This window comes from Passer montanus, unplaced genomic scaffold (genome assembly GCF_014805655.1).
Source record: "Passer montanus isolate IOZ18808 unplaced genomic scaffold, ASM1480565v1 scaffold24, whole genome shotgun sequence".
In the NCBI taxonomy this organism is placed as follows: domain Eukaryota; kingdom Metazoa; phylum Chordata; class Aves; order Passeriformes; family Passeridae; genus Passer; species Passer montanus.
This window is the reverse complement of record NW_024367037.1, coordinates 6,646,628-6,674,434: the sequence shown is the minus strand read 5'-3', so window position 1 is coordinate 6,674,434 and position 27,807 is coordinate 6,646,628. Positions and strand designations below refer to the sequence as shown.

General features: G+C 35.5%; 1 protein-coding gene across 7 annotated transcripts in view; it reads left to right on the top strand.

Moving 5' to 3' along the window:
• Positions 1 to 27,807, top strand: part of ZNF236 (zinc finger protein 236) — a 77,982-nt gene that overhangs the window by 31,452 nt on the left and 18,723 nt on the right. For 4 of the 7 annotated variants that reach the window (XM_039711155.1, XM_039711151.1, XM_039711154.1 and 1 more), the window contains exons 9-24: positions 971 to 1,174; positions 2,635 to 2,863; positions 4,671 to 4,943; positions 6,662 to 6,865; positions 8,614 to 8,758; positions 11,816 to 12,076; positions 12,327 to 12,577; positions 13,167 to 13,268; positions 18,135 to 18,286; positions 18,869 to 18,975; positions 19,070 to 19,221; positions 19,338 to 19,553; positions 20,082 to 20,361; positions 20,809 to 20,912; positions 24,594 to 24,959; positions 27,039 to 27,184. In XM_039711155.1, coding sequence (XP_039567089.1) covers positions 971 to 1,174; positions 2,635 to 2,863; positions 4,671 to 4,943; positions 6,662 to 6,865; positions 8,614 to 8,758; positions 11,816 to 12,076; positions 12,327 to 12,577; positions 13,167 to 13,268; positions 18,135 to 18,286; positions 18,869 to 18,975; positions 19,070 to 19,221; positions 19,338 to 19,553; positions 20,082 to 20,361; positions 20,809 to 20,912; positions 24,594 to 24,959; positions 27,039 to 27,184 — 3,192 coding nt within the window. The remainder of the gene's footprint in view (positions 1 to 970; positions 1,175 to 2,634; positions 2,864 to 4,670; positions 4,944 to 6,661; positions 6,866 to 8,613; positions 8,759 to 11,815; positions 12,077 to 12,326; positions 12,578 to 13,166; positions 13,269 to 18,134; positions 18,287 to 18,868; positions 18,976 to 19,069; positions 19,222 to 19,337; positions 19,554 to 20,081; positions 20,362 to 20,808; positions 20,913 to 24,593; positions 24,960 to 27,038; positions 27,185 to 27,807) is intronic. The other 3 variants (XM_039711153.1, XM_039711152.1, XM_039711156.1) reach the window with 3 other exon arrangements.

The following is a 27,807-nucleotide window of genomic DNA, read 5'->3' as shown; positions in this document are numbered from 1 at the left end:
TTTATATCTGTATGTGGTTGCACATGCACCTTGAAGTGGTTCTTTTTAGAGAACATAAGTGAATATTAGAAGCAAATAACCAGTGTGTTCTAGGATACCCAGCTATGGCGCTAGCCATTGTATAAATACATATTTCTGTTTTCTGCAATAAAACAAATTATTGAAAGCAGTTGTTTCAGTAATGGTGTACTTATGCAGTCTCTTTGTCATAAGAAGAGAAGTTTATAAAGGTAGGCAAACAGGAGTCTTTATTTCTGATTTTAAAATAAATACCAATGCTCTTTATCACTTTTTTCCCTTCATATTTGTTACTGAGGTAGTCTAAGATACACAGTTTAAAATTAAAGATTGGAAAACTAGATTTTTACACTTCAAATTTTTCAGTATTTTGATGGAGCCCGATGTGTATTTAGATTTTTAGAATATGAAGAGATTGCTCTAAAGCTAAGTGGTTTCAGAGGTTCCAAATTGAAGGGGAAAAGTTAGTTTGCTCTGGAAGGTTTTGATAAAGAAACACAGATAATTTACCAAAAAAAAAATCTCTAATAGAAGGTTGTTTTTTACAAAGGACCTGATTGAGATAAATGTGAACTTTAAAAACATAGCCATGTCAGTTTATTTCTTTTGGGAATTACTTTTCATGTGGCCTTTACACAGGGAGTTTTTTAGTTGATCCCTCCCTGTGTTTTCTAAATTGGTTGAAGGTTCAGTAGTTAAAAGTAAATTAAATCCAAGCTGTAAACTTAAAATTTCAAGCTTGGGAAGAACTGAAAAAAAGGGATATACAAAAGCAATTCTATAATGAAGTAAGCAAACTTTGAATGAGGCTCTGCGTAATCATTATGCCTTGTGTAAGTAGCCATCCTCATAATGCGCAGTTACCAGACATTTCAGGTAAGGGAGCTGCACAGGTGAGTTCATAACACATACTTTTGATCTTCCTTGACAAACATACCACTGTATATTTCAGGCCACACATTTTCGGTCTCCACTTCTTCAACAGACAGAAAACCAGGTGGCTCCAGCTGCTGCTCATCAGGGTCAGCAGACTGTCACTGATGTCATTCAGCAGCTCCTTGAGTTATCAGAACCAGGTCCTGTAGAAAACAACCAGCCTCAACAACCTGGTCAACAACTCAACATTGCAGTGGGGATCAGCAGAGATATTTTGCAGGTAAGAGCTCTATGTGAGAACAACTTTACATTTCAGTGTTTCCTTTTTCATTCTTATATTTTAATGCAGTTCATTCTCAGTGTTTTCAATTATAGCATTCCTTATGGATTTCTAAACAATCCATTAGTCAAGAAAGAATTGTAAAGATTTATTGAATGGGTATGGGCCGCACCAATATATCTTTGTATTGCTTTAAGTGTACCCTGTATATGGATATTTTTACTGATACCTTAAGCCTTATTTTTTTTCCTGTTGCCTAGAAGCCGCTTGTGGCATGTTCTTAGGTCATGCAGTGCTTAAAACATTATATCATTCAAGAGGGGAAAAATACTTTTTCTGATTAAAAAATGAGAATGTACACATGACCTTTACCCTGTTCTAATTAATAAGGACTATCTGAATATTTCCTATTTGTGCAAGAATTTTTTTCCCAGGGTCAGTGTGTGTTTTTCCTAAAAAACTTCCTATATTTTGGCCTTGATAATGGCAGAAGGAGATGTGGTGTAATAGGAGATGTAGGGTGATGAATTACTTTCTGTACTTGTTCTGCAGCCTGTGGCCCAGAAGGGCACAAACAGAATGGATCAGGGCAGAGAATAATATTCTTTAGTGTTACTGGTAGCCTGCTAACCTGTAAGGTACCTTTTCATCTCTAGACTTTTAAATACCATTTAAATTTGTGTTTGGAAGACCCAAATGTTATATGCAGCTATGGGCAGGTTCACCCTGTTACCTGTGCTGAGTTCTCTAGTGTCTGGAATGTGATGAGGAATTGCAAAGAGTGATACATGATACATAGCTATTATCCTGATAGCTAGTTAAAAAAAAAAAAAAGAAAAAAGTTGTTTCCTAGAAGGCAGCTATAAGTGCAGAAAATCCAACCTAAAATTTTTCAGACAATCAGAAATCAGTGCTGTGTAATGTGGGATTCACATTCTCTGAACCTGAGAGAAGCAGAGAAGAGAACGATCCAAACAGCTCTTATCTCTTTTGCTGCTCCTGTGTTGTGCCAAAGCAGAATGCCATATGGAGATTTTTTACCCAAAGTGATGGTGTTTTGTTTCCTTGGCCTATCAGGGTGTGTGTGTGTGTCGGGACTGTCGGCTGACAGTCACAAGTTTGTGTGCAGTTCTGTGCAGAGTTGAGTGCTTGGCAGATTCAGTTTAGATGTAATGAAATATACTATAGAATAATATAGTATAATAAAGTAATTAATTAGCCCTGTGATAAGATGCAGTCAGATGCATCCTTTCTCTCCCCTTAGTGGGGTCACTTTGATTTACTGTAGTGTAATAATGTGTTTGCAGGTTTGAAGTATAGCTGAAATATTGTGAGAATGAGAAATTTAATTTCTTTAATTATATTTTCATTGTATCTTCTAAGTACTTGCTTGAGAAAAGTTTGGGATAACTGTGGAATGTTTCTTCCTTAATCTAGAAGGTTTTTTGTTCTTTTTTTAGCAAGCATTAGAGAACAGCGGGTTGTCGTCGATTCCCGTCTCTGCACATTCTACTGAGTGCAGCCAGGCTAAGGCTGCTGGGGCCCAGGATCAGAGCCCAGATGTCCCGAGCCTCTCAAATCATCAGACTGATTCTAATAGTGGCGAACAAGATAAGGAGCAAGAGAGTACGGATAAACTAGATAAAAAAGAAAAAAAGTTCATTAAGAAAAAATCACCGTTTTTGCCTGGTAATACTGCCACTGCTTTCTACTTCTTGTGTTGTAAAGAGTGTAGTAATTTATGGCTTTATAATGGGATTTCCCAAAATGTATTGTGGATTAATTATGAACACTATTATGAACAGTATTTGTTCTTATCTAAAATACAGTGTAATAAGGTATGATTAATAATATCTATAATTTTCATTATGTTATGAACACTATTATGAACAGTATTTGTTCTTATCTAAAATACAGTGTAAGGTATGATTAATAGTATTTATAATTTTCATTATTAAATATATTTTCATTGAAAAGCCATGTCAGAATGGCATGAAACGAAATTATACTTCTAAATCTTTTGGATTAGATCAGTGGAGTTACAGGAAAAGGACAAAGTATGTGAATCTATTATTGTCTCCCATCATCTTTCTCTTACAAGGTCTGGCTTTTCCTTGTATGTCCCAGAGTAGAGTTCTTGCAAGGACTATTCTTCCCCTTTGGAAGTGAGGCCTTACAGAGACGTAAGGGCAGTATTGCAGATCTTGACTGATCCATGTAGGGAAGGACAAAAGCTGGCATTATGAATAATTCTTCATGTCATCTGTCTCTGGAATCACAGTACTGATATGAAATTGTCACCATAAATACATGCTGTTATTCTGCCTCTGTACTGTGTGGTGTATATTCTGCATTTTGTCTCTTGTGTTGCTTAAGTTGCTTAAATGCAACTTCAGTTTCAAGGTTGCTTGAGCTTTATGGCTGCTAGAAGTTATTTGTTGCAAGTAAGGCCTTCCTACTTCAGCAGCCAGCCTGGCATATACAGTGCTATAATGCAGCCTTTGATCTGTGACTGTAGTATCTGCCTAGGTACAATGATGTTGCTTTTTCTTTTGCAAGGGATGGGGAAATTGATCTAAAGTAAAAACTTGTCTTCTTCAGTATAGTTATGATAAAAAATAACATTAAATTTTTCCTCTGGTGTATAATTATTTTGTTACTTTTGTTTAACAGCAACAATTCTCTAGCTGTGACTGCAAATAAAAATAAAAGGTCACTACTGTACAGTCAAGCACAACCACTTTTGTTTTTGATAAAGTAACATGACTTCAGTGTGTTGATAGGGAAAAAACACTAGGTTTACTGATTTAAATGAGCAAACAATCTGATATTGAACAATATAGATGAATAAAAAATTCTGATAGGTTTTAGAAGGGGTTCCTTTCATTTTTTGTTGAAAAAAAAGTCCTGTTGCCTTAGGATAGACCTTAGCGTTCTTGGATCATAAAACAATTTTTATTTAAAAAGTAGCCTTAAATTGTTAATCTGTCAGAAGGAGTTGCGCAGTTTTTCTTCCTTTACAAGTTTACAAAATGTAATTTAAGTCTGAATTTGCAAGAGAGAGAGTCAAGCAAAGTATCTTCTCCAGTTAGGTAAGTGTTAAGTATGTAAAATAATCTGGTGTGCTTGTGGTTGAGGATTTACAGTCATTGTTGGATAATTTTGTGTTAGATATGTTATTTATAAGTTAACTGGTATATTGCATTTACAACTGCATTCTACATTTCTAAGTGGCATAGAAATTGTGTTATTTAAATTTAAACAGGATTCTCTTGGGTTTGTTTTTTTTTTTGTCGTTACAGCCCATCACCATTTTCATGAAGTAGAATATATCTGATAAAGAAGTTAAGCTTCTATGAAGTGTGTTGTGATGGCATCTATTTCACAAAGTGTTTTTGTGGTCTGATTGTTTTGTACAATAGCATCAGTGTAATGGGATTTTTCAAGAATTGTTAGAAGGTTTAAAAAGCATTAATTTTGATATTCCTTGTTTCAGGTTCTATACGTGAAGAAAATGGAATCAGGTGGCATGTCTGTCCATATTGCTCTAAAGAATTTAAAAAACCAAGCGATTTAGTGCGCCACATCCGCATTCACACCCATGAGAAGCCATACAAGTGTCCCCAGTGCTTCCGCGCCTTTGCCGTGAAGAGCACTCTAACAGCACACATAAAAACACACACTGGCATTAAAGCTTTTAAGTGCCAATTTTGTATGAAAAGCTTTTCCACCTCAGGGAGTTTAAAAGTTCACATTCGCCTGCATACAGGTAAGACCTAGAGATGGCTTTTTGTATTCTGTGATGTGGGTGGGACCTTGAATGAGTAAAGACTGTGAAATGTGTAAGTTGTAGACATGTCTGCCATGTCATTGTTAATATCAATCAGAGAATGTATCATTTTAGTGTTGTACATATGAGTGATTAGTGAATGTCATTTTTTGTCATAACTTACTAGTGTTTCATGGCTTTCAAACGTTGGGCTCTTACAAAAAACATTGACATTTAATTTTCTGATTATGAGTCAGCTGTTGTTCCTTTCTAATACCACTGTTATGAATTGTGCATTCTGAAGAGTCATACTTTTGCAATTTGAATTCTGATTTTACTTGTCCCCAGTCATCTTTAATATTTGCTATTGATCTTCCCTCCTCCTTCTCCCCACACTTTTTTATAATTTTACTGTAAAACTCAGGACTGGTGGCGTCCTATTTTATCTTCTACATTGCAGTTGTGCATCATGTTTTCACCAGCTTACCTGTTTTCAGCATCTTACAGTGAATATCCTAGAACACCTCTGATCATATAGGGTTTGTTTACATATGATGTCTTCAAAATCTTTTTATGTGATTGAATTATCCTTTGCATAAGCAGCAATGAATTTTCTGCTTTTGGTAGGTTACCTTGTTGTTTTCCAAGTTCTTTCTTTGTTCGTTCAGGTAAATAAAGCTTCAGCAAAATAAATGTGCTGCTCTTCCCTTTAATTCCTGTTTATATAATTGCCTTCTGCAAAAGTATCATTTATTGGCTTAGGTGCATCTGGGATCCAACGTGTTTTATAGTTTGATGTGTTTTATCCATGAAATACTAATGTTGGTTCATCCGCAGAAAGTCTTCCACTTTTTTTTTGTAAACTTGTAAACCAGTATTTTTTTTCTGTTAAAGTCAGGCTTACTTCATACAAGCATTCAGATTAATTCAGAGTGGCAGAAGCACTAGGTGGCTTGGAAAACAGTCCAGTGTTTATTCCTGTAGTTTCAGATAATGTTTCATTTAGTGCATTGTGAAGAATGAACCATTCTTCTACATTTTTTCTGCCTGTGATTGAACTTGATAAAAACTGTCTTCATATACCCAGTCATGTTTCCTAGCCTTTTAAGTCCAAGATTTCCCCTTGAACAAAACCAGAAAGTTGTTCAGCTTTGCCTGTCTCTTACTTACCAAGTTCTCTAGGAAATCTCTCTCAAGATATTTCTACTGGGTTTTGCCTTAAAAAAGTCTTTCTTTAGTACTTCTGTTGGCATGCATTTTTGACTGCCATCAGAGTTGATGTTTTCTGAGACGGATCTAGAATTTTTTTGACTTTGTTACATCCCTGTTCCCTCTCTTTTATCCTGTTATATAACATAACATGTTTGCTGATTCCTTTTTCTCACCGTTTTTTAAAAGTTTGTTTGGAAAGACTTTAACCTGCCACGTGCAATTCTTAGGATAGCTTCTGAAACTTGAAATTTGTTGTCACTTTTGCATCATCCAGTTTCTTGATAACGAACTTGCTTCAAGTGATGTGTTTCAGTCAAACGGCCATTCAGCAGATTAGTTGTTCATTTGACTGAGTTTTATGGATCTGTTTTGAAAACCTGTGTTACAAAAAACACCATGAGTGAAAACAAACAAAAAAAAATACAGGAAAGAGAATCAGTATTCTAAAGCTACATTTCTAGGTTGACGGAAATAAAATTTTAAGGGTTTTTTTTTCACTTTTGCAGGTGTTAGGCCTTTTGCTTGTCCTCACTGTGACAAGAAATTCAGAACATCGGGCCATCGGAAAACTCATATCACTTCACATTTTAAACATACGGAGCTAAGAAAGCTGCGGCACCAGCGTAAACCCACAAAAGTTCGAGTAGGAAAGTCGAGTGGTCCAGTACCAGACATCCCTTTGCAAGAGCCCATACTCATAACTGATTTAGGTAAAGAGCGAGTAAATCCATACTCTTGAAATTTGGGTTACAGTGGGATATAAAGGTTGCATTTTAATCAAGCAAAAGCATTCAGAGCTCACTGGTAATGATATATGTTGAAATAAGTCATCAAAAACAAACTTCAGCAGTGCTGTATTTTATAGCTTGCTATTACACTAGAATTAATTAGAAAGTATTTTTTTTTACAGTTAAATTGTATAATCCTTACCAGTAAGAAGCCATGTGCATTTTTATATTGGGAGTTTAATTTGTATATTATTAGACCATTGGTATAGAGGAGATGACGATTCATGACCAAGAGTCTTCTCAAGATGATCATGTCTCAATCAACATTTCTAATAAAGATTACAGATATGAATGAGTCAGTCTGTTACATGATTTTAAAGTATTTGTTTTAATTATGAACTCAATTAGTAGTAATCATTCGTGGTCATGTTTCAGAAAAAGGGCAGCTTAATTCTGGAACCTGCTTTGGTGAATTCATCCAGTTATTTTAGTTCTCTTTTATAAATATTGTCACAAGATTATATTGAACCACTTTTTGGAAGAAGTTGTACAAAACAATATGTTGCTGTCTAATAGAGGTCAGTGTAGTGGGTGATGTGTTTACTTTTTGTTGTTTGATTCAACAGTCTGCTAACCCCTGACTTGGCTATTGTGCAGTATTTTTTTATGGTGGAATCTTACACTGGTAATACCTTTATCTTATAGCAATAAAATTTTTATCACTCTTTAAACATCCTTTTGCTTTCACTGCATACAGGAGTTACTGAAAGCAAGAGTAGGAGTTATTTTGGTGTCATACAGAAGAAACTTAAATTTTTGGGGTGCAAACAAAACTTAGCTGTCAGCTTCAGACAGATCACACAGTATTTCTTTCTTGAGTGAAACCCAGAAGCAAATATAATCCCATTTCTCGATTTTGAAGAGAAGCTCCACTTCAATACAATTAAGATCTGTGCTGTGAAAGTCTGATTTTTGGAAAAAATAAGAAATACTATAGAAGTAGTTTCCTGTGGATGCTGATAACACATGAACTCTGCTGATATCAGCATGTTCAATGTAAAAGTAGGTTCTGCTGTTTATCTAGAAGATGTGACATGTTTTTTCAACCCCCTGTACTACTTCCCGCCCCCCCTGCCCCCCCCCAATATCATAGTTATTTTAGAGGTGTCAAGAACCTAATAATGTTACTTTGTAATAGTGTTAATCTTTGAGTGGCCCTTTTGTTGATATATACTTTGCTTTCTATAAGTCTTAATTTTTCTAAAAGCCTATGAAAAAAGTCTGCAAATTGTTCTCTGTTTCAATGCTTTTCACAAAAGGCATATTAAATATTTGTCAAGTTCTGTACCTGATAATACTTGATATACATTGATTAAATATCATTTGCTAAGGTCGAGGTTGGAAGGAGAAGATATTATTAGATCAGCAATGAATTCATAACTGTCAACTTTAGAAAAAGTTAATGCTTCTTTTGGACAAGTCTGCTCTGGTATTGAGGTGGACCTGTGGATAAAACAAGAACTTACCATTAAAATACCATGTACAGTATAATATCTGTAATGCTGTATGCATAATTTTAAGCAAATGCTGAAAGCATGCACATTTTATTTATATTTTTTGATGCTACAAGTTTAGTCATGCTTTCTTTTCAAATACTAGCTCTTCAGACTACTGCATCTTTGGAATAACTTTACAATTTTTCCTGTTTGTGTATGTGTTTATGTATGCAGGTCTTATCCAGCCAATCCCGAGGAATAGCCAGGTCTTCCAAAATTATTTTAACAGTAATTTTGTGAATAATGCAGAGAGACCATACAAATGCTACTATTGCCATCGAGCCTATAAAAAATCCTGTCATCTTAAACAACACATCAGGTAAAATAAGCACAATCAAGAAAGGAAATGTATGCCATAACAAATTTGTGAAAGACATTAAATTATGTAGTATTCACAGAAAATACTTTTTTTACCATCTCTTAAACACTGAACCAGTGATTTTTTTTTCTTGTAGCATTGGTGGAGGCTTTACACTAACTCATGGCTATGTGCAGTTCTAGCAGTATAAGTGATTGTGTTCAGTGTGCAGTTTAGTTTACTGACACTTGGATTCTTTATTCCAAAACTGTGTATAGAAAATAACAAGCATTGTTTGTGAATTCTTACAGTAATTTTGTAATTGCATACTCCAGATTGCCTGCTTTGTATGTAACTCCTATCTTTTGAGACGGAAATTTGCCTTTTGTTCTGTATAGAAAACCTAAAAGAATTGGAGCTTACATTGTAATTGAGTAAATGTTGCTGGGGATCATTTTGTTGCTTGAAGCTCAGTTCAAGTTCTGTATAGGCAGTGCTTGTTAGAACCACAGTCATGGAGTCATAGAAAAATTTAGGTTGTAGAGGAACCAGTGGAGGTAACTAAATCAGTCTTGTTTTGAGAAGAAAAGTACCCTCAAAGTTAGATCAGGTTGCAGTTTTACAGGCCATGAGATTCAATATTTAGTCAAGATATGAAACAGTGCTCTCTGACTTACAAACTATAAACAAGTAGAAGAAGAAATATGAAAAAAACCCACCAAAGATGGTTACTGGAATTTAAGGGAAGAGTCCATACAACAGGTGGCAATCTGGTTGTTTCTGCAGTGTGAGCTCTGTGCGAATTTAGGTTGTAGAGGAACCAGTGGAGGTAACTAAATCAGTCTTGTTTTGAGAAGAAAAGTAGCCTCAAAGTTAGATAAGGTTGCAGTTTTACAGGCAATGAGATTTAACATTTAGTCAAGGTATGAAACAGTGCTCTCTGACTTACAAACTATAAACAAGTAGAAGAAGAAATATGAAAAAAACCCACCAAAGATGGTTACTGGAATTTAAGAGAAGAGTCCATACAACAGGCAGCAGTCTGGTTGTTTCTGCAGTGTAAGCGCTGTGCTGCTTTCTCACTCTCTCTAGCTCAGATCATGGTGAGTTCCTCATACTCTCTTTGAAAATCAGGTTCTGTATTTTTTTAATTCTCAGATTGCCTTGAAACAGTTCGTGGGTTTTATATGCTGGTAGAGGAACCAGTGGAGGTAACTAAATCAGTCTTGTTTTGAGAAGAAAAGTACCCTCAAAGTTAGATCAGGTTGCAGTTTTACAGGCCATGAGATTCAATATTTAGTCAAGATATGAAACAGTGCTCTCTGACTTACAAACTATAAACAAGTAGAAGAAGAAATATGAAAAAAACCCACCAAAGATGGTTACTGGAATTTAAGGGAAGAGTCCATACAACAGGTGGCAATCTGGTTGTTTCTGCAGTGTGAGCTCTGTGCGGCTTTCTCACTCTCTCTAGCTCAGATCATGGTGAGTTCCTCATACTCTCTTTAAAAATCAGGTTCTGTATTTTTTAAATTCTCAGATTGCCTTGAAACAGTTCTTGGGTTTTATATGCTATCTTAACAGGAGGAAGGGAAGCTTTACAATATCCCATCTTTTCTTTTGTAATATCCTACCTAGATTTCTCATTGTCTTCTGTAAACACATTCCAGAGTGATTGATTTAAATGAAAATAATTTTGAATTTTACTGAAAATGCAAAAATAGGATGTGGTTACCAATCACCTGCTGCTGTGTTTCTTAGATCTTTCAACAGAGTACTGAGTGAAGCCTGGCTTCGTTTAAGAGCTGTGGAGAAACTAGAAACGTTTTTCTTTTCACATGTTTGCTCTTTGCAAATTGGCATTGCTATTATTAAATTGCATTGCTTGATAATTTTGTGGACACTGTGTCCTCATGGAGCAGTGCTGATCATTGCTTACAAAGCTTATTTCCCTCTCTGAAAAGGGGAAAAATTTGTAGTAGGTGTTTTTTTCAGTAGAGCAGTGACGCATTGCTATTATTAAATTGCATTGCTTGATAATGTTGTGGACAGTGTGTCCTCATGGAGTAGTGCTGATCATTGCTTACAAAGCTGAAAAAGGGGAAAATTTGTAGTAGGTGTTTTTTCAGTAGAGCAGTGACTGTGAATAGTGTGTCAAATAATCCCCCAGACACACCAAGGAAGGTCAGGATGCCTTACTGCTAATTTTTATCACGTGTATTGGTAGCAAAAGAGTAATCTTAATGTCTGTCATATACTTTGTTATGGCCTCTGCAGTGACTGTGAATAGTGTGTCAAATAATCCCCCAGACACACCAAGGAAGGTCAGGATGCCTTACTGCTAATTCTGGTCATGTGACAAAATTTTTGTCATAGCAAAAGAGTAATTTTAATGTCTGTCTTATACTTTGTTATGGCCTCAGATGTGGTGGTCATAACCTTCCAAGGTTACTGTAATCCTAAGCTATCTCTAACTTTTCCTGACTTTATTAAATCTTGCTTGTTTTATCTTCCATTTCCTAGTATTCCCATTGCCTTCTTTCTACCTCTCTCCTGAGATGCTACAGTTGTAACCCTTAAAATTCTTGTTGCATTTCATTTCATTTCCTAACTTTTCCTTCTGTCTGTCTTCCTTCTGTCCCAAGAGTTTTGTTGTTAAGTGTAGTGGTAGTATGTATAAGGAGAACCATGTCTTTTTCTCCAAACTTTTGTGGACAGTTTGTTAGTGAATTGAGGAAAATACATGTGACTGATAATATACTAGTCTGAAGAACTTCTGCACCATCTGGAATGAAAAAATTAAACCCAAATATTGTGATGGAGACAGAGTATGATCAGAAAGGAGATTGGACTGTATCAACATAACTAAAACTACTCAGATAGTATTGGGTTTAGCCCTGTCAGATTGTTTATAACTTAATAAAATTTAATTTCTGGCTTTTCCTAATTGGGACCTCTTCCATCCATACAGCTGTCACCTTTGTTTGGTTTATCTTGCTCATTTTAAAATTGAGTCCTTTAACAACTTTGTAAATCAAATGTTTGAATCTATTTTAACTTCTGCTTTCTCTTAAAAAGGTCTCATACAGGTGAAAAGCCATTTAAGTGCTCTCAGTGTGGAAGAGGTTTTGTGTCAGCTGGAGTTCTGAAAGCTCACATTAGAACACACACTGGATTGAAAGCTTTCAAGTGCGTTGTGTGCAACGGGGCCTTCACTACTGGTGGTAGCCTCAGGCGGCACATGGGGATCCATAATGACCTTCGACCATATATGTGTCCCTACTGTCAAAAAACATTCAAAACATCACTCAACTGTAAAAAACACATGAAGACTCATAGGTATGCTTGCAATTTTTGTATAAATCTTCCAGTGTAGTTCAGCAGCATTCCTTAAGGGTACTTGGAAAGGCAGCTTTGTTCTGTAGCAACTGTATATATTTGAATAAGGATTTTTATTTATAGTTAGGAAACCTTAGGTACCTTTGCCGGTATAGTAAATTTTGGTGTACAGTAAAAATAAAAAATTGTTCCTATAAATAGGATAAATTTCTAACTGAAACTATAAAGACTTTTTCACCTTACTTTGTAGATATGAACTTGCACAGCAACTTCAGCAGAATCAGCAGTCTTCTTCAATAGATGATTCTACAGTACATCAGCAGAGCATTCATGTTTCTACACAAATGCAGGTGGAGATTCAAAGTGATGAGCTCCAGCAGTCAGAAGCTGTTGCAACAGATCAGCAAGCTATTTTAGAGTTAGACCAGCAGCCAGTAGTAGGCACAGAAGAAACAGCACTGGAACAAGAATTGGCTGATCAGCCTTTAGAGCAAGATGAGGGTGAGTATTTGAAATATGGTAAGGTTTGTAATGAGGTAAGTTTTCAGTTTCTCAAATAATTGCTTCTTGACAGGAACTACAAAAGTACATGGAGTAAAGGCTACTTACTATATACTTAAAGTATATAGTACATTTTCATTAATTTGTGTTTATGTTTACTATTAAACCCTTTAGTTGTCACGAGCAAAACTATTACACAAATATACAAAAAAAAAAAGATCCATCCACAAACCCTTACCATGTCAGTTCTCTGATTATTAAAAAGCACTGCTTTATAGTCTACTTAGAAAGTAATACCTGTGGTTTGAGGTGACTGTTCCATGTTCTTTATTTATTTGTAATAGTGGAACAAAATATTTTGGTTTTGCTTTGCTCTTTTTCGTGGTGCAATGAGTTACCAAGTACAGCAGGGAAATATAAATAAAATGTACTATAAACCTGTTCAGCTAATAATTGCTTAGTTTATTTTTAATGCGAAAATTTGGATGACTGTAAAGTATGGGGGTTTCGAAACAACTGAAATATACATTTAATTTCTTGATATTTTTCCCTTTCCCCCTTTCCCCTCCTCTTCCTTTCCCCATTTCAGATAGATTTGTGACATCCCAGCATGCTTTACAGGAAAACATCACTCAGTTTGAACAACAGACTATAACACAGCAGCCATTTGATCAACAGAGCTTATCACAAGGTTCGTAATAAATAAAGGAGGTAAAAAGTAGTTTTTATAAATCTGGCTTTACAGCATAGCTATGATAAAACATTTTTAAAGTGGGCATCTGCATTCAAAGTAACTGCAATGCAGAGAACTTGGGGAAAAAATTACCATTCTGAAGCTAGACTTGGTAGAATATTATGAATACTTAATTTTATTTTTTTTTTGCTTTTATGAGCTGATGTCTAGCCATTACAGTATGGGTTTTATAGTCAAGCATATAATATTCTTTTCTTGATTGTGTTTGAACTTGCTGTGGCAGTAGGCAGTTTGCACAGGTTTCTCCCTTGGTATACATGTTCATTACCTGAGATGATCAGAAACACAGTCTTAGGATTTGACTGAGTAGCTACTGGGATTCATTTTGGAAGAAGACAGTGCAAAATACAGTCACATAAAAATCATACTTTCCACAGCAGTTTCTTTTTATATTCTATGGAGTAATGGAACTAGCAAACTGAGAGATTGTAAGCACTTGGAAACTGGTTTTTTCCCCCTAAAATACAGAGGAATATGTGTAAGTGTGTGTAGTCTGCAAATAGTGAAGAAATGACTGTCTTTTTTTGCTTTTCACAGCTGGATTTCTTGAATTGTTACGTAATATGGAACTACTAATTTTGTTTTGGGGTTTTCTTGGTGGTTGTTTTGGGTTTTCTGGCAGGGGGGCTGTTGCTGAGGTGGGGAGTTGTTCAAGAGGTTTTGATTTGGAAACATTGCTGGTTTATCCCTTGATCTCCTTGTTTCTGCATCCAGGAAATAACTTTCTGTAGCTGATAACCAGTAATTTGTATTCTATGTGCACAAATTTCTCTCTTCTTAGTTTCATTCCCTTTTAATGGTATAGTATCATTTGTAAAAACTTAATTGACTGTGGTAAGTTGTATCACACTGTGAAGAAATAGTACAATTTGCCAATTTTAATTCTCTAGGTTGTGCTGCTTTGTGTGTAAAGAAAATAAAATTAAAGTCTCCACCTTTATTAAATAAGACTGATCCAGATCCTCTTAAAATACTATGATTATTTTCATTGGTTGACTTTTACAGTTTTTCAAATGAATGAGAAGACACTACATAAAAAAAAAAGGCAGCCTTTTGTTCTACATTATTCTGAAGAGTGGTGGTGTTTTTTGTTTGGTATTTTTTAATGGCTCCTTAGAATTTATAAACCCAATAAGTAACTCTTGTTTTGTCATTTTGTTTAAATTTCAGTTTCTGTGTATGTGTATCTTCTGTGTTACATAAATATCAAATGATTTCTTGGGGAGGGGAAAGACTCCTAGAACCCACAAAACAAATCTTTCATCATCAGAAATTTAGACTGATCATCAATACGTTGTAAAATTGGTTCAGAGAAACAGAACATGTGTGGTGTGGGCATTTTAAAGTCTCATTTGTATAAGACGTCTCCTATTCTACTTGGAATCTCATCCACAGATTCCCAACTCTTTGAAGTTTCCTTGAAGATCCTGGAGCCCTTCAAAATTTTTGAATTTCAGGTAGGTAAGCATTTGCGCGGATGCATGCGTTAAATTGGTCGACCCTCTCCCTATGTCTGCATCTGTGCTTCATGCTCCTAATTCCTTTTTCCTATCAGCTAGGCAGAACATTCAAGCTTAAAACACTGTCTTTTTTATTCTTTATATTTATAGGCTGTATTCTTGATTAGATATTTTTGCTTCAGTGTTTATTAATAAATTATGGAGGAGTTTTAAAAAAATCTTTGAAAGGTTGTTTGATTTTTCTTTTTCCTTTTTTTGAGGGAAAAACCCCAACTTTGCATTTTAGGCAAATGAGGGTAATCTCTAGGTCTGCATAGACCTGGCAGAACTTTGTTTCTTCTTCTTTCAGGTTTGTTTGTAATACTTGTGTTGAATTTCCTGTTTATTCAGATAGATTATTTTCTTCCTATGTTCAGACTTGTAAAGAAGTGCAGATCCTATGAGGTGCTACAGTATCAAGTGATTCAGTTGAGCTAAATTTGGAGGCTGATGAAAAGGACTTAAGTTCTTTGTAGTGTGTTCATCTTCATTTGAAGACTTTTAAGTGAAGTCAGAACAAAAAATGTGTCTTTTACTGAAACTGTCTTTGGGTTTACTAAATATCACCTGTCACCAAATGTGTTTTCATATAAATTATATCACCTTTACTTTCTTTAAAGTGTCCCTGTAAGCATGGTTGGATGATAGTTCAAATAGTGGTGATAGGCAAATGATTTTGAAAAACCAGAAGTCCAAATGCTGTTAGTTCCACAGTCCATACGAACATACCCTGGCCACCAGAATGCTATTTGCTTTCCTAAGAAGCTGATTTGCAATCTAAGGATTTAGGATTCTGATCTTTTAGTAACTGTTTACAGATATTTGCAGTCAATATTGCCCAGCTGGTTGCCTTTGCCTAAGAAGCAAACCTGCAGAACAAGTAATTGATAGTCACTGATCTCTGCTGAGATGCACATGTTCATGTCAGTGTTTATAGTGTTAGAATTTAAAAGATCTGTCAGGAAAGATGTGAAATTTCTTCTGAATTAAATACTGTATTTACTACAAACTATCATACTGTTGTTTTCTCATTCTCACATGCAAGTCACATCTTTCTATGAGTAAAATGATTTCCAGAGTATTCTGTTTCTCGCTATATTTTGTTAATATAGAAGATTAAAGGTTGGTCGCCCTGAAGCCAAAAAAACCCCCAAGTTGCACAAGTGATTATATGTACTGAAAAACACCAAATCCAATTCCAAGTTTAGAGGACTTTGTAGTAAGAGGCTCCCCTTATTATACAGAGCTCGAGATACTCTCTGTTCTTTTAAGATTGATCAAAAGCTTCTGGGAGACAACATACAGTGATGAAAGCAAAAGCAGAAAATAACAGTTGTGAAATTTCTTTCTCAGACTGTCTGGGTTCTGGTGTTTGGTAGTATGGGATTTTTTCAGTGCTGTTCTGTAGAAATAGTATGGCAGTAGCAAATGCCTTTAGAATGCTCAAAACTGTGAGATCTTTATTAATTTGAGAGGAAATCAACCCTTATGCTAGGAATTGAGCAAAATGGGGATGCATCGTGTATGTTCTTGTTACAGCTTTGGTTGTATTTCTTCTCTAACTACCTTCAGAAGTAGCATTTTTTTCTTCAGTTTGTCCTCAAATACCTCTACATTCAATGCTCTTCCTGGGCATTTTGCTGTATGATCCTTGGAAATTTTTCAGAATCTCAATAATTCATTCAAACATTGTGAAATGAAATAGGTCATAGGACAGTAACTTCTTTTTTCCTTTCCTCTATACCCGCTGATTTAAAAAGAAGTTTCAGGTTTTTACATAGTGTATTTAGTAGTTGGTTTTTTAATGTAGGGCATGTAAGTAAAATCACTTTGCTTCAGTTTCTTGAGTCTTGCTTTTTTGTATTCTCATCCCATGTAGTGGGAACATCATTTTTCTGTAAAGATAATTCTAAAATTAATTTGAGAACTAGAAATTAGCAGCCCTCTTATCAATGCAGAAGTTTTCATTGTTTTCTTCAGGCTACTTTTTTGTCATTTCACAAAGGCCAATTGCAGCACAAGGTCCAGCTTTTAGGATAATTTTTTCTTGTACTCTTGTGGTACTTCTAGGAGAGAAAATAATATGCAAGTTTCAGCATTAAGTTTGGTGACTAGTTATGACCTGATTAACGCTTTCAAGATTTATTTACATTTGTGAGTTTTCATTCTGTGGTGGAAGCAGTAGCATACAAATAGGGTTTTTTTTCTCTACTGATTACAATATTCTTCTGCTGTGGAAAGTGTCTTTTGGGAACATTTCTGCTTTAACTCAACAGATCCAGGTTTTTGTTTTACTGTTGCTCAAAAACATTCTTTAAGCATTGCTTTTTGGCCTTTGATGCTGTGATCATCTGATGTGGATTTGTTTCTACCCTGTGTTCATAATCTTCACCCTTTTTGTCCACTAAAGGCAAACTGCACAGAAGTACTGAAATTGTTGCCCATATGTTAATTACTGATACCTGTGGTTTAATTTTTTTCCACATGACATTGTGGGTTATTTTTTAATACTGGAAGTATTACAATTTAAAAGAGGTTGATAAAAGGACATCTCTAATAGCATCAAAAACCACTGCAATCTGAGCTGTATTTCCCTGGCTCTCAGTCATTGGTGCTATAATTTCATTCATTCATTTAGAAAAGATGATTAAGATCTGCTATTTCAGGAGAACAAAACCAAATAAAAATTTCAGGGTTTTATACCGGAAATGTCAATAAAAATGTGTTTATTTTTCACTTTGCAGTTTGCCTTTGAGAGGCTCTACTTTACTATTATCTAAAGAGTGGGGATATGTGGAGGAGATCCAAAGTAGGAGAAAATGGGGTTACTTTATCAGAAACTGGAGTTCTCCTATTGGGTCATCTCCTCCACTCACCCGCCATCCTCCCCACTGAGCTTTGCATCCTTGTGATCGGCTTCCAGTGTAGTTAAGGGAGCGTGGTACCAACGTGGATAAAGGGAGATGGGTCAACCTGTTTGACACATGCATGCTTACATACAAGAAATTCAAAATTTCAATGGCTCTAAGGTAATTGTGGCACCCTGAAGGAACTTCAAACAGTGTTTTTCTGTGGAGGAGATTTTCCAATAGAATTCCAGCTAATGGTAAGTAACCCTGTTATGCCTATTATGTAGATGCCAGAAACTTGTGTGTGTTTTGATGCTCAACAGTGAAGAGTACAGCTATTACTGTCTGATAATGCTACTTATTCTCTTCTGAAGGTAGTCACCAGAAAAGTGTGGTGTTATTCAAAGTCCAAATCAGTGTGTTTTACAGGTTTATGACTGTTTAATTTCTGGCAGGTTTTACTGTGAATGACAGCTACAATCAACAGACTCAATTTCCAGCTGTACAACAGCTGCAGGATTCAAGCACGCTTGAATCTCAGGCTCTATCAACGAGTTATCATCCACCAGCCCTTCTTCAGGTTCCAAATACAGACACTATTAACGTAGTAAGTACTACTTGAAGGCAGGATTAATTGTTCTGTGTTCAGTTGGACTTCCTTGCACTGCTTCATTTCATTGGTGATCAGGCAAAACGAGAAGTCAGAAAAGTTTCAGGATTTCTTCTCTAGATTGCTTATGTTGTTAGAATTTGCTTGTATTAAATTTTGAAATTTCTTCCTCTCAAGGATTATTCTGTTGTAGCTTTTACTTACAGGAATGTTCAGAAAGTAGTGAAGTTTATCAGCAGCACTTAGTGTTCAGAATGGCTGATCTAGTTTTAAATTTACCTCTTCAAGCACTAGAAAATCTGGACAATTTAGATACGTTTTTGTGGAGATTCAGGGAAGTGCAAGTGCATTATGTTGTCTGTTTATTACAGTTCAGTAGCTGAACGTTTTTATGCCTTCCTTCTCAGTATGGAAGGGTGAGGTATTACACTGCACTCTTAATTTCCTATTAAAATGTATGAAAGCATAAATTTAATTACTTGTGTTGACTGTAAATGCTGTAATTTTTTTTCTTGCCTATTTGTGAGACTATATTTAAATTTTGTGTTACTGAAATTCAATTGAGGCTTTGATTTTTAGACCACTCGCTTGATGCAAGACCAGTCACCACAGGAAGAACTTGAATTGCACACCCAACGGCCTCATTTTCTTGAGGATAATGAAGATCAAAGTAGGCGTTCATATAGGTATGTTACACTTCCAGCTTTTGTAACAGAATTTCCTGAATCTTTTATGGCTAATAATTACATTAAACTAATGAAAACTATGTTTTTCTAATAGATGTGAATATTGCAACAAGGGCTTTAAGAAATCCAGCCATTTGAAGCAACATGTACGATCACATACTGGTGAGAAACCTTATAAATGCCAACTCTGTGGCCGTGGTTTTGTTTCCTCGGGAGTTCTTAAGTCACATGAGAAGACTCATACAGGTAACCAGATTATACCAGCTCTATATTAGCTCAACCCATGTTTGGGTTTTGTAAATGTCCTGTGTGAGTAAACTTAAACAAATAGCATGCTACTTACTTGTTTCTGTTACTTTAAGGAGTTAAAGCATTCAGCTGTAGCATTTGCAATACCTCCTTCACCACTAACGGCAGCCTTACCAGGCACATGGCAACTCACATGAGCATGAAGCCTTACAAGTGCCCATTCTGTGATGAAAGCTTTCGAACAACTGTTCACTGCAAAAAACATATGAAAAAACATCAGACAGTCTCCTCAGCTGTAGCAGCAGCTACAGATACAGGAGGAGGAGGAGGTAAATGATTTCATTTTTACTTTTACAGTCCTTACTACATAAGAAATACAGATGTTTTGGTGGATTACATGAATGCTATAATAGTAATGGTACAAAACAAACTTCCAACATGGATAATGTCTGCTGTTTTGAGCTGCTGAAATCACTCTGTTACCTGAATTGTTTAAATAAACTAGTTTTCCAGGATCTGTCCAGTGCAGTAAAGGTCTTGTATGTGACATAGCTATTTTAATATGTCACTGAAGTAGATCTTCTGTCCCATATTACTTAACCTGTGTTAGTTATTATAAAGATAAGAATCATAAATCCAGCTTTTTTTAAAATGAAGTACCGACATGACTAGTTAGACCTCTAAAAGAGGTTAAAGTCCATAATATTGCAAGTCCAAGCACAAAATGTAATGGCTGTGTGTTTAATAATAAACCCTTCTATTTTTTTTGTGTAATTTCAGCTGACAAACTAAACAGAAATGTCTTTTTTTGTTTTGGTTCGATATTTTTTTTAATTATTATTTTTTTTGCTTAATAGTTGCATGTGTTGAAGATGATGATGAGAGCTCTGAAAGAACTTCCAGAAAATCTCGTCCTGGTGTCATAACTTTTACAGAAGAAGAGACAGCAGAACTGGCAAAGATTAGGCCTCAAGAAAGTGCCACTGTTTCAGAAAAAGTTCTTGTCCAGTCAGCTGCAGAGAAAGATAGAATTAGTGAGATGAAAGATAAGCAAGCAGAACTGGAAGCAGAACCCAAATATGCCAACTGTTGCAGTTACTGTCCCAAAAGCTTTAAAAAACCCAGTGATTTAGTCAGGTGAGGAATGGAAAAATGTTCATATGTTTTTAATTTGCTGGATAGTTCACCAGAAATTTTAGGAATAACAGTTTCATATAACTCTTTATGCCCAAGTTGAAGTTTGACTAATATTTACATAAAGTTTTCTTTTTCCACAGTGGTTTAAAAATGTGTCAGAATGTTACCTATTCTGAATATGACTAATCCAGCTCTTTCATATTTAGTTTCCTGTAGTATTAAAGTTATTATTATGAAGTTTTAGAATAAATTGGGTTTTTTTGCTCTAATACTTGCATATAAAAACATGTAAAAATCTGTTGAAAAAAATGCAAATACTTAAATCTTCTTATTCTGCCTAGTGTAATGCTAGTATAAGTATTTAATTAATTATAATTAGAAAATAAATATTTATACAAACTGACATAAAAGTAGAATTTCACTTTACTTGTATCCTGGAATTATTAGGCATGTTCGTATCCATACTGGAGAGAAGCCGTATAAGTGCGATGAATGTGGAAAGAGTTTCACTGTAAAATCCACTCTGGATTGTCATGTTAAAACACACACAGGTCAGTAAGCTTTTGCATGTCTTTGTTTAGAAGTTGTTTGCTTTCTTGACCGCTGTTTAGGTACAGATTTTGCAAGGAATGCTATGTTTCACTGTGATCTAATACCTGGAACTGTGGATGGCAGTGCTAGGGGAAATGTGGTACTTGTGACACCATCAAATTAAACACATCAGAACTGAATAAATCATTTTGTTACAGCCTTCTATAGGCTTCTAAAGTATGGTCTTAGCTCATGCAAAAACTGTGTATGTAAGTGTCCTGAGTATGTTCATGTCAGATCTTCTGTAGAATTGCAATGATAAATGATTTTCCTGAGTAAGAAGGTGGATTTGAGGGAATCTTACATAATTTAGAGGGAAAAAAATGTATAAACATTAATGTTTGCGCTGCTATGTAAACTGGAAAATAAGAGTACAAAGATTTTGAGCATTCAGCTGTTTGAATCTTGCAAGTTGAATGTAAACCTAAATATCTGTAATATTTAGGTTTTTAGGGTAGGTTTTTGTATTCCTGAGAGAGGTCTAATTTTAATAGTAGTATTTTTCAACAATGATTTTGCTCTAATGAAAAAAAACTTCTAAGTCTTTCATACTTATTTTCTTCTTAGCATTGAACTTCTGTAATAAACCCAGTCCTGAACTAATTAATTTCTAAAACTGTTTACAGTTTTGTTGTTTCATTATGATCTCTTTTCAAAAATAAAAAAAAACCAACAAAAGAGTTTTTAATGCTAGACTGCATTATTATTTCAGTCATGGAAGCTCCTTCATTTTACTATATTTGTACTTTCTACTGTTGTTTGGTAAGAAATAGTACTCATGTTACGTGGAATTGTTGTGTAGATCAGGACAGACAGTAGCAGATAGTAACAATAATGAAAGGAACAAAGCAGGAATTGTGTCATGTTACCTTCAGGTTCAAGCACTTTACAGATTGGGGGACTCTGAATAAGTGATTGCATCTCTTTGCTTGCTAGCTTTAATGGAATATTTTACCTAAGTTTTATCTAGTTGTTTTCTGTATGCAGAAAAACTGGGTAAGAAGGAATGGCCTTCAGTACAGTCAGTAGTAGTAAGTTCCTGGATCAAGTTTGATTGTCAGTTTGCTGTCTTGATATTTGGTCATAAGCCCACTAGATTTTTGTTTGAGAAATAAATTGTTTCCTCTTCTTAATTTTTTAGCTCTTTGTGTTTGTACAGACATTTTGATAATATATGATGGAGCTTTGTAAATTTTTATTTTAATATCCTAAAACAGATTTTCCCAACCTGCTATTCATTCTCTCATATTACATATAGTACAATTTTGATCATTTGAGTCCTTGCTCAGGTGCTTAGGAGCTCTTCTGCTGACTTACAGCCTTTTGAAAATTGTCCATGTAAGCCATTTGTGTTCAGTCTTAGAACTGGTTTTCTTTAGTTCCTGAAAAGACTCTTTCCTTTCATCCAGTGGCAGTCATTTTTATTAAGGTCTTTTAGTATAAAACCAGCGTAAAATTCCAAAAATCCAGATACAGTGGAAATCTGATCTTCTTCAAAGAGCACACACAGATTTGTGAGGTGTAATTTCCACTGCAAAAACCACATCACCTTTTCCCTATTGTAGATAATTTTAACCTATGGGAGTTTTTTCCATGTTTTTTAAACTTAGGCCAGCTTGTGCTGGATGAAGATTAGCTAATGTGCAGTTTTCTGCATTTGAGCCTAGATTGCTTTCTGAAATGCTGTCTTCATCTGTGGGCAATACCTGCACCTGCTAGTTCATTGGTTTTATATTGAGAGACATATAATGTATTTAAATTGATAATAAAAAAAATTTACAGTATTAATATCTGTAACTCCCCTAAAAATAGTTCCATTTGAAAAGCTACTCTATTCGATACCTGTAAATGAAAGTTGCCTGGATAGGAACCTACCTGATATTCTCAGTAATCAGCATTGATCCAGAGAATTAGTTTGGAGCTTTAATGGAAGATTAGAAGTTTCTCAGAGACGTATATGGTTCTTTGTCTGAACACTTAGCTCCTGCAAATTCATGTAGCTGAAGTGGGATAACTGCAGTCACACACTATTGCATTTCTGTCTTCATTGCTTTTACAGTTTCCTGATGACAGTTCTTTCAGATGTCTTGTGTCAGATAACAGCTCTTGGTTACACAACTAACAAGTTAACAGTAGTGTGGCGTGTCAGTGGCATAAAACGCATTTAATTTTTGTTATATTTGGGAGCAGTGCTAGTTTAGTGTTTGCCATTCCTTGATGACTTCTCAGCCGAATTTGTGATCATCTTCCCTCCAAGTTTCCTTGTGGATACTAACTCAAAACTACTAAACTACTGTAAACAGTTCAACCATCTTTCTTTTTTCTTTACATATTCCTAGTATTTGCACAAAAAGCCCAGGAGTCAGCTCACAATCTCATTGCATATTTAAATAACAGGACCTCAGATGTTCTGTTTGTTCCTTCCTGCTTTTTTTTTTTTTTTGGTTTTCTTCTTTCTCTCTCTCTCTCTCTCTCTTATTTTTCCACCACCCTTTCTCCCGATGGGTGGGGATTTTTTATATAGTGGGAAAGACTGCTGGATGGCTTCCTTTGTGGCACTGTGAATGTGGTAGATGATTTTGCTGCAGCCCAGATTCCCATTGTTTCACTGGTTCATGTTATTGGGCTCTTTCTTCTCCATTGTCAGAGGTTTACTTAGTTTTGTTTAACAGGAAGTGACAGCAGTGCGCCATGGTTTTGTAATTTGAAGTAGGTTGAATTGTAGTTCAGGAAATTGATGAGATGTAATTGATGATGTGTAAATGGAAACTAGAACTCAACAGCAGGACTCACAGGCACATACTGCTCTTGGGATTTCTTTACCAAATGCATTGGGCTAGGAAGCAATATTGTGCTGGAAGGCCTGGGAATTTCAGGAGTTATAGTGGGTTTTCAGCTGCAGTGGCATGTTTTCTGCCAGACAGTTATGTTATGCTTTTTGTGAATTGTACAGCTGTTCATATGGTGTAAGAAATAAACTCTGTAGTTTGCTGTTACTTGTAGTACATTAAAAATTCTATTTGAGACCAAGGATATTTTTCAGATGTTATGTACTCTGAAAGGAAAGACAAAAAGGTCTGTATATGTATAGACCAAATTTCTGTACGTCTGGATTACTTCATGGGTTGATATTTTGTTTTAGAATGTTATCTCACTTAATTTTAATAATTTCTTACTTGTAATCTATTAATACTGGTTAATTAAGGCAGCATTGAAACAGAAGAATAAAGCTGCTGGAATTAAAAAGGAAATGAGTGGCTTATTAAGTAGGAGCCAAATGCTGAAGAGGACAAGATGAAACTTTTATTTCTCCAGGTTGAGCTGTGTAGTTGAAATAACTGGATTAGTCAGGAATACGGGATGTGGAGGATGACAGAGGCATGAAGGTGACCAAATAAGATTCTGCATGAAAGCTTTAAAAGCATATGGAGTTTTAATAAAAGGAAGAAGATAATATCCTCTTCATTGAGAACCTTAATTCATCTGAAAAGTGGCCAAATTATAAAAGTCCAATTATTTCTAATTTATTCTGTTCAAATTAGTTTAGAATTTGTTATCGGGTTTGTTAAATGGATTATTTCGTCCTCTCAGTCTTTTTAGGGGTTTAATCACTTATCTTTCTGGTTTTGAAACTTTTCTAGGCCAGAAGCTCTTCTGTTGTCACGTGTGCAGTAATTCTTTTTCTACAAAAGGCAGTCTAAAAGTCCACATGCGCCTGCACACGGGAGCAAAGCCCTTCAAATGCCCACACTGTGATTTGCGGTTTCGTACTTCAGGGCGCAGAAAAACCCACATACAGTGTCATTATAAACCAGATACAAAGAAAGTTAGGAAGCCTGTTGCCCGGACTTCAACTGAGGGACTACAACCAGTCAGTCTTCTTAATTCATCCTCAACAGACCCTAATGTTTTCATCATGAATAACTCTGTTTTGACGAGTCAGTTTGATCAAAATTTACTTCAACAAGGACTTGTGGGCCAGGCTATCCTGCCTGCTTCAGTGTCAGGTAAAAATGGATGGGGTGATGGTGGTGGTGTGGTGATCAAGTTATGAAATTTGCTTTCTGTTAGAGTTTGGAAAGTTTTGCCAAACACTGCTTGCCAAACAGGTAAGAGTTTTACTGAATTCATGGTTTGATGCACAGTGGTGACATAAATAGAAATGTACTTATTTAAGAATGAAAGAAAAATATATGCAGTTCACCTAAAAGTGTCTTCAGTTCTGCTGTGGTATTGCACTGCAGAGAGGAAGAAAATGCAGATAACAAATAGCTGGAGTACTTATTTTCTTTGTGGTAATACTTTCTTGGTTCTATTTAAAAAGAAAAGAAGTAAAACAGTTACTCTGTTTGTCTACACTGGTTATTTATGTGAATAATGAAGAGTGTATTTTAAGTGCATATCCTCTGCAGTACATGTGTAGTTATTTCTCCAAAATAAAGAAAAACATCCACATCAAAAGAAAACCAACCAAAAGACACCCAACCTCAACACAAAGCAAGAAAACTCTTTAACAATACAAAAAACTAGTAGTTGTAGGTATGTATGTTAGATAATTGAGTGCCTAAGAAATGAAGTCAGTCGGTGGATTGACAGTGATTACAGCTGCATTAGCACATTAAATGTGCACAGGTTATTCTTTGAGACCAACTGGCACAGAATACCCAACATGCTTCATGTTGCAAGAAAGTGAGAATTATCCTTGCTAATTTCTAATTTTTTTTCAGGTATTTTTTGTGTAAGTGCTCACTGACCCAATGTTTGTGTAACTGCTCAGGTAAACTTGGACAGGGATGATTTTAAAAGCAGAATAGTGTTAAGGTGTCTGGAGACATGCCTTGGTACTCTTAAATGTAGTACTTAAATTGTGGGTCATGGACTGCCTGTCATTTCTGAAAGTGAGATACTGATTTTATGTGCTTTGGCATTTTTTTCAGTACATGTCTATGATTTAGCAGGTATGCCCACAAATTCAGAATATTATATCAGTCTCATATTTAACTGTAGCCATTCCAGCTTATCTGATTTGATCTAAACTGTTGTCCGAAATGAACAAATTGTTGATGTTCAGAAGATACTGATGTTATTTGGCAGGCACGGTGATAGTGTGATAAACTTAGTGATGAGTTTGGGATGAGAAATCGATTGATTCATTTGCTTGGATTTTTGAACATAGTAAGGTGGAGTGTTTGGCTTGTTCAGATGTCCTAAAAAGAGACCTTCTTAAATTGAGACTAGTAATGTGGGTTTTGGCCAGAGCAGGTATTTTTTGGGTGCATTGTAAACCAGATTTATTGTACTAAAGAATTCTGAAGAGGGAGGGATAGGTGTTTTTGAAGCATCAACCAAAGGAAACTGGTTGATCACACTCAGGGTGTTTGGAGAAGAAGGTATACATCAAGCACAAGTTCCATATATGCTCTCAAGGCCTTTCGGAGGGATAGGTGTTTTTGAAGCATCAACCAAAGGAAACTGGTTGATCATACTCAGGGTGTTTGGAGAAGAAGGTACATCAAGCACAAGATGACTTTTTCCATATATGCTCTCAAGGCCTTTTGTAGAGATGGCCTATTCAACTTTTGAAATTAGAACATTTTCAAGTTCTAAAGACTTTTTGCTAATGCACCTTTATTTTCATCCATGTATGTACAGAGGATGAACTTTGACAGTTTGATACTGTCTGTGCTGTGCAAAATGTGGCAGTAACTTTCATGTGTATGTTCAGAGTCAGAATGTAAATACCCTGTGTGTATGCTGCTTTGTTTAGGTGCAGCACACTCTCAAAGGAAATCAAAACCAAATTTCTCCAGATTTCTAATGTTACTCTGGAGGGATTCTTGTTTTGTAAGCCACTAGCTAGTGCCTAAATAGCAATCCTTAAATCATGTGGAATTTACGAAGCTTTAAAACAGGCAGTCGCATTACTTTATAATCACATTATGCACTTCAAATTATCTTTCTTGTCATAAATAAAAGTGTGTGTATGTAACTTTTATATTGATTTAATTTATAAAAATAAGTACTCTGAAAGAGGTAGTCAGTAATGGTAAACAAAAACATTACAATATAACTGTTTTCTTTGGTAGCTGGAGGTGACTTAACTGTGTCCTTGACAGATGGTAGCTTGGCCACTCTTGAAGGAATACAGTTACAACTTGCTGCTAATCTGGTTGGACAAAATGTTCAGATTTCTGGAATAGATGCCACTGGTATTAACAACATAACATTACAGGTAAGTTGGTCACTGTTCCTTGCTTTTAATTCTGTAGAGTCACTTTGAGGGCTGAAGAAGGTTTAAGGAGCCTACATAATTCTGGAAGAGTTCTTGAGCTGAGTGAGTTAGTAACATACTGTATCACTTGTACCATATTAGAAGACTTAAAAATAGCTGCACAATGGGGTATGTTTCTGGTTTGGTTTCTTTAATTTTCATTTTTTTCAGGATTTTTTACCTCTCAGGGATTTTGACAGACTGCTTTAAATATGTATTTTTTTTCTTTTAATTGCATTTTGTCTTTACACTTCAAAAGTACTTTAGGCTCCCACCTAACCCCAAAAAGGCACCCACTCACCCCCCCGAAACAAACCCAAGTTATTGCACAGAGTGTTCTTTTCTAAACATAAGACACTCTGTTACTTTGCAAGCTTTTAATGGTTGAATTCACAAATTAAATTCCCACTGAGCTTGTAAAAAGAATGACAGAAAGAGGTGAGATGATTGCATTTAAAAGTTCTTGAGATGTGTGAAACAATGATTTTCTTGAACACGGTGTGTTTGATCAGTTGCACAGAATTATTGTTGTTGGGGGAGTCCTCTGGAGGTCACCAGGTACAACCCCAAGGCAAGGGAAGGGA